Source organism: Neomonachus schauinslandi, chromosome X (assembly GCF_002201575.2).
Source record: "Neomonachus schauinslandi chromosome X, ASM220157v2, whole genome shotgun sequence".
Classification (NCBI taxonomy): Eukaryota; Metazoa; Chordata; class Mammalia; order Carnivora; family Phocidae; genus Neomonachus; species Neomonachus schauinslandi.
In genome coordinates, this window is record NC_058419.1 from 54,337,572 (window position 1) to 54,344,913 (window position 7,342).

The 7,342-nt window shown below is 41.6% G+C and overlaps 1 protein-coding gene across 1 annotated transcript; it reads left to right on the forward strand.

Annotated features, from left to right (window-relative positions):
* The first annotated feature begins 6,489 nt into the window (after window positions 1-6,489).
* On the forward strand, window positions 6,490-6,825 carry LOC110582688 (ubiquitin-conjugating enzyme E2 D3-like). Its single transcript, XM_044911782.1, has one exon. The coding sequence runs from the start codon at window positions 6,490-6,492 to the stop codon at window positions 6,823-6,825; it is 336 nt and encodes a 111-aa protein (XP_044767717.1).
* The last annotated feature ends 517 nt before the right edge of the window (window positions 6,826-7,342 follow it).

Consider the following 7,342-nt stretch of genomic DNA (forward strand, 5'->3'; position numbering starts at 1 on the left):
AGTGTCATTTGCAAATATCTTCTCCCATTCTGTGGGTTGCCTCTTTGTTTTGTTGACTGTTTCCTTTGCTGTGCGGAAGCTTTTTATCTTGATGAAGTCCCAAAAGTTCATTTTTGCTTTTGTTTCACTAGCTTTTGGAGATGTATCTTGAAAGAGGTTGCTGTGGCCAATGTCAAAGAGGTTCCTGCCTATGTTCTCCGCTAGGATTTTGATGGATTCCTGTCTCACATTGAGGTCTTTCATCCACTTTGAGTTTATCTTTGTGAATGGTGTAAGAGAATGGTCAAGTTTCATTCTTTGGCATGTGGCTGTCCAATTTTCCCAGCACCATTTATTGAAGAGACTGTCTTTTTCCATTGCATGTTTTTTCCTGCTTTATTGAAGAGTTTTTGACCATAGAGTTGAGGGTCCATATCTGGGCTCTCTATTCTGTTCCATTGGTCTATATGTCTGTTTTTGTGCCAGTACCATGCTGCCTTGGTGATCACAGCTTTGCAGTATAGCTTGAAATCAGGCAACGTGATGCCCCCAGCTTTGTTTTTCTTTTTCAACATCTCCTTGGTGATTCGGGGTCTTTTCTGATTCCATACAAATTTTAGGATTGTTTGTTCCAGCACTTTGAAAAATGTCATTGGAATTTTGATCGGGATGGCATTGAAGGTATAGATTGCTCTGGGTATCATAGACATTTTAACAATGTTTATTCTTCCAATCCACGAGCATGGAATATTTTTCCATCTTTTTGTGTCTTCTTCAATTTCTTTCATGAGTGTTCTGTAGTTTCTAGAGTATAGATCCTTTACCTCTTTGGTTAGGTTTATTCCGAGGTATCTTATGGGTTTTGGTGCTATTGACAATGGAATCATTTCTCTAATTTCTCTTTCTACAGTTGCATGGTTAGTGTATAAGAAAACAACTGATGGGTGCCTGAGTGGCTCTGTTGGTTAAGCGACTGCCTTTGGCTCAGGTCATGATCCTGGAGTCCCAGGTTCAAGTCCCACATCAGGCTCCCTGCTCAGCAGGGAGTCTGCTTCTCCCTCTGACCCTCTTCCCTCTTGTGCTGTCTGTCTCTCATTCTCTCTTTCTCAAATAAATAAATAAAATCTTAAAAAAAACTGATTTCTGTGCATTGATTTTGTATCCTGCCTCATTACTGAATTGCTGTATGAGTTCTAGTAATTTGGGGGAGGAGTCTTTTGGGTTTTCCACATAAAGTATCATGTCATCTGTGAAAAGAGAGAGTTTGACTTCTTCTTTGCCAATTCAAATACATTTCATTTCATTTTGTTGTCTGATTGCTGTTGCTAGAACTTCTAGTACTATGTTGAACAATAGTGGTGAGAGTGGGCATCCTGGACGTGTTCCTAATCTTAAGGGAAAAGTTCTCAGTTTTTCCCCATTGAGGATGATATTCGCTGTGGGTTTTTCCTAGATGGATTTTATGAACTTGAGGAATGTTCCCTCTATCCCTATACTCTGAAGAGTTTTAATCAGGAATGGATGCTGTATTTTGTCAAATGCTTTTTCTGCATCAATTGAGAGGACCATATGGTTCTTCTCCCTCCTCTTATTAATGTGTTCTATCACATGGATTGAATCGCGTATGTTCAACCACCCTTGGATCCCAGGGATAAATCCCACTTGGTCATGGTGGATGATCCTTTTAATGTATTGTTGGATCCTATTAGCTAGGATTTTGTTGAGGATTTTGGAATCCATATTCATCAGGGATATTGGTCTGAAATTCTCCTTTTTGAAGGGGCCTTTGCCTGGTTTGGGGATCAAGGTAAAGCTGGCCTTTTAGAAAAATTTTGGATGTTTTCCTTCTGTTTCTACTTTTTGAAACAGCTTCAGTAGAATAGGTATTATTTCTTGTTTGAATGTTCGGTAGAATTCCCCAGGGAATCCATCAGGCCCTGGACTCTTGTTTTTTGGAGGCTTATGATCACGGCTTCAATCTTGTTACTGGTTATTGGCCTATTCAGGTTGTCAATGTCTTCCTGTTTCAGTCTTGGCAGCTTATAGGTTTCCAGGAAGGTATCTATTTCATCCAGATTGCTCAGTTTATTGGCATATAGTTGTTGATAATAATTTCTAATAATTGTTTCTTTTTTTTTTCTTTTTTCTTTTTTTTTTTAAGATTTTATTTATTTATTCATGAGAGAGAGAGAGAGAGAGAGAAGCAGGCTCCCAAGGAGCAGGGAGCCCGATGAGGGACTCGACCCCAGGACCCTAGGATCATGACCTGAGCCGAAGGCAGACGCCCAACCATCTAAACCACCCAGGCGCCCTCTAATAATTGTTTCTATTTCCTTGGTGTTAGTCGTGATCTCTCCCCTTTCATTCATAATTTTATTAATTTGGGTCCTTTCTTTTTCTTTTGGATAAGTCTGGCCAGTTGTTTATCGATCTTATTAATTCTTTCGAAGAACAAGCTTCTAGTTTTTTTGATCTGATCTACTGTGTTTCTTCTTTCTAATTCATTAATCTCTGCTCTAATCTTAATTATTTCTCTTCTAATGCTTGTCTTAGGCATCGTTTGTTGCTTTTTCTCTAGTTCTTTAAGTTGTAGTGTTAGTTGGTGAATTCAGGATTTTTCTATTTTTTTTAATGAGGCTTGGATGGCTATGTATTTCCCCCTTAGGACTACCTTTGCAGTATCCCACAGGTCTCAGACTGCTGTGTTTTCATTCTCATTGATTTCCATTAATTGTTTGAGTTCTTCTTTGATTTCCTGGTTGACCCAAACTTTCTTGAGCAGAGTGGTCTTTAGCTTCCAAGTGTTTGAATTTCTGCCAATTTTTTTCTTGTGTTTGAGTTCCAGTTTTAAAGCACTGTGGTCTGAGAATATGCAGGGAATAATCTCAGTCTTTTGGTATCAGTTGACACATGATTTGTGACCCAGTATGTGGTCTATTCTGGAGAAAGTTCCATGTGCACTTGAGAAGAATGAGTATTTTGTTGTTTTAGGGTAGAATATTCTGTATATATGTATGAGGTCCGTCTGGTCCAGTGTATCATTCAAAGCTCTTGTTTCCTTGTTGATTTTCTGCTTAGATGATCTGTCCATTGCTGAGAGTGGAGTATTGAAGTATCCTACAATTAACATATTGTTATCAATATGACTCTTTATTTTGGTTAACAGTTTGCTTATGTGTATGGCTGCTCCCATGTTGGGGGCATAAACATTTACAATTGTTAGATCTTCTTGTTGGATAGACCCTTTAAGAATGATATACTGTCCTTCTCTGTCTCTAACTACAGACTGTAGTTTGAAATCTAATTTGTCTGATATAAGAATTGCTATCCCAGCTTTCTTTTGAGGTCCGCTGACATGGAAGATGGATCTCCATCCCTTCACTTTCAGTCTGGATGTATCTTTAGGTTCCAAATGAGTCTCTTGTAGACAGCATATGGATGGGTCCTGTCTTTTTATCCAATCTGCAACCCTGTGCCGTTTTATGGGAGCATTTAGGCCATTCATGTTGAGAGTGATTATTGAAAGGTATGAATTAATTGTCATCATGTTGCCTGTGAAGACGTTGTTTTTATAGATTGTCCCTGTAAATTTCTGTTGTATATCACTCTTGGGGTCTTTCTCCTTTTATAGAACCCCCCTTATATTTCTTGCAGGACTAGCTTAGTGGTCACATATTCTTTCAGTTTCTGCCGGTCTTGGAAGCTCTGCATCTCTCCATCCATTCTCAATGACAGCCTTGCCAGATAAAGTATTCTTGGCTGCATGTTCTTCTTGTTTAGTACTCTGAATATTTCTTGCCAGGCCATTCTGTCTTGCCAGGTCTCTGTGGATAGGTCTGACAGTATTCAGATGTTCCTCCCTCTGTACGTAAGGAATCTCTTCCCCCTAACTGCCCTTAAGATGGTTTCCTTTGTTCTAAGATTTGCGAGTTTTAATATTACATGCTGGGGTGTTGACCTGTTTTCCTTGATCTTGGGAGGGGTCCTCTCTGCCTCTAGGACATGAATGTTTGTTTCATTCCCCAGATTAGGGAAGTTCTCAGCTATGATTTGCTTAAATATATCTTCTAGTCCTCTCTCTCCACCTCCTCAGGGATCCCAATAATTCTGACATTGGAATGTTTCATGGTGTCACTTATTTCTCTGATTCTATTTTCATGGATTCTGTGTTGTTTTGCCCTGGCCTCCTCTTTTCCCTTTTTATCTATTAAATTTTCTTCCAGGTCACTAATTCATTCTTCTGTCTCACTTACCCTAGCTGTTAGATTATCTAGATTAGATTGGATCTCATTGATAGCATTTTTAATTTCTGCCAATTCAGCTTTCATTTCTGCCCTTAGAGACTCTATGTTGCCATTAATTGATTTCTCCATTCTAGCTAATGTCTTCTCAATTGCGAGCCTGAATTCCATCTCCAACATCTTGTTTATATCTGCATCCATTTGTAAATCTGCTGCATAAATCATAATCTCTGAGTCTTTTTATTTTGGGGGTTCCTCCTCCTAGTCATTCTGTTGATGGGTGCTTGAGGGAATGTATAGAGTCCAAATTATTAACCAGAACCCAAACAAGATGCACCTGTTTTCTTGGGACCTTAAGGTTTCTTGCCTCTTGTTTTCCCAGCCTGTCTTGTGGGGGAGGGGGCCTGCCATGCTGTTACTCAGGCAACCCTGTCTGGGCAGAGTTGCCCTGCCCCCCTGTGGCAGGGGATGGGCTCAATGGGATCCAGTTTTGGGGGTCTTTTGTTCTCTGGTGGCTTTCCCTGGTGGCTTTCTGCATCTCTTCTGAGATTCACAGCAGAAGAGACTGTTTCCAACCCTCTGCCTCAGAGCAGAGAGATCACAGTCTGTTCTTCAGTGAGCTCTCCAGGCCACACTATCTCTGTTTCTGTCTGTGTTGCTATAAACTGCAGTGTCCTGGGTTGTGCTCACCTCCACATTGCCCCCAGTCCTACCTCCAGGTCGGGGCACGTCTGTGCCATTTGTGCTTCTAAAATCACCAGCTGCTCCTAGTTCACACACGTGACCCCGCCTCACCAGGTTTCCATCCCGGGGGCTGCCCTAAATTCCTTTCCCTGCCGCTACCGGTATGCGAGTCTGTGCCCCATCCCCGGCACGTGAGGCTGTCGCTCACTGGTGGTGTAGGATCCCCACAGCCAGGTTCCCTCCCGCTGCTGTTTATCCTCTGATATCTGCCCGCAGAATCACGGTTCCCTACTTCATACCTTGAAACCAACCACCGGCGATATTCTGTTTGTAGAGATCCAGATCTATTTTCTTACATCTCAGGCTGATTTCATGGGTGCTCAGAGTGGTCTGGTAGATATCCAGCTCTATTCTGGGGACCAGTTGGAATAGGGTCCCCTACTCCTCTGCTATCTTTTCTGTCTCTGAGCTGTTGATATTTAGATGAAATTTTGGATTTAGAGTTAATGTCAAAATGGATTAAGACTGTCAAGATGAAGTGAATATATTTTCCACATTGGACAGATGTAAATTTGTGGAGGCAGAGAGCAGACTACAAGGGATGAACAGTATCCTTCCAAAATTCATATGTACCTGGAACCTCAGAATGTGACCTTGCTTGGAAACAGTTTTATAATATAATCAAGTCAAGATAAGATCATATTGAATTTGGGTGGGCATTAAATCCAAAGACTAGCATTCTAATAAGAAGAGGGAGATTTGGACAAACACAGAAAAACACATAGGGAAGAAATCCATGTGAAGGCTGAGTCAGAGATTGGAGTAATGTCACACAAACCAAGGGACCACAAAGATTATCGGGAAACACCAATGCTAGGTGGAGGCACGGATGGAGCCTTGAAGAGAAAAGGGGCTGCTGCTGACACCTTGACTTCAGACTTCTTGCTTCCAGAACTGTGAGAAAATAAATTCTATTGTTTAAGCCACTCAGTTTCACCCCCTTCCTTCATGGCAGGAAGTTGGTTTCACCCCCTTAACCTCCCTTGCCTTCTCACCCCTCTACTATAAAACCCCCACCCTGAGACCCCTTGGAAGAGCACCTTGGTGACACTGTACTGCATCATCATTGTGGCCTCTGGACCTCACAGGGTGCAATCTTGCCTGTCACTGGGACCCCCAATGTGGGTGGCAGTGATGAAAGTTCAAGTCATGTGGCCTCAGGTGGGACCAGTGGTGTCTCAGTGCTGAGGACCCAGTGTCTCAGGGTGGCAAGGCCTCCAGGTGGCAAAGTCTCCAGCTCTGGATAATAGGGAGGTGGCAGCAGTGGTGCAAGCCAGGGGTGTCCAGTAGCCCCTCAAGTCAGACCAAGTGTCTGACTCATCCGCTCTTTAGTCCCACTCTCTGCCACCATCTTCCTCCCCGGATGCCCCCTTCTACCCCGTAGCTGTCCCTCAGTCCACTCATCTGCCAGTGTGGTCAGTCTCCATTCCTTCTACCTGCCATCAGGCCCTGCATGTGGATTGGCCACGTGTTGCTATCCTTCAACCCCTTTTCCCAGTGCTCAGCAGAGGCTGTGGGAGAGAGCATGTTCCACTGGCAGGCAACCATAATGTGGCCCAATGACAGCCTCTACCAGGGAGGTGTCTATTTCCTAATGATCCAATTTCCATCTGATTACCTCTTCAAACTACCAAAGACCTCATTCACCACCCAAATTTACCATTTGAACATTAACAGAAACAAAAACAACTTTCTGGACATTCTTATATCCAAGCAATTTTCAGCACTGACCATTTCCAAAGTGTTGTTATCCATCTGTTCCATGTTGCGCAACCCCAACCCCAATGGTACTTTGATTCCTGAAAGTGTGAAGATTTACACAAAGGATAGGTGGAAATATGACAGAATAACCCAAATATAGACTCAGAAATACAGTCATGTAATTTTTAAATAAATGATAATCCCATCAGAGACAAAACCATATGATTTCACTCTTATGTGGAATTAAAGAAACAAAACAAATGAACAAAGGAAAAATAAAAAGAGAGAGACAAACCAAAAAATCAGACTCTTAACTATAGAGAACAAACAAATGGTTATCAGAGGGGAAGGTGGGTGGGGGGATGGGTGAAATATATGATGGGGATTAAGAGAACACTTATCTTGATGAAAGCTGAGTAATATATGGAACTGTTGAATCACTGTATTATACACCTGAAACTAATATAACACTGTATGTTAACTACATTGGAATTATTATTTTTTAATAATAATAAAGAAGAAAAAAGAAATAAAAATACAAGAAAAAAAGACATAGCTGGTTTTATGCAAGTCAATCTTTTTCATGATAAAACTAGTACAATTAAAAAACAAACACAGTGGGGGTGCCTGAATGATGCAGTCGGTTGAGCAACCGACTTTGGTTTCCACTCAGGTCA

Coding starts and splice junctions, on each gene's coding strand:
- LOC110582688 (XM_044911782.1), top strand. CDS start 6,490: ATGTTCCACTGGCAGGCAACCATAATGTGGCCCAATGACAGCCTCTAC.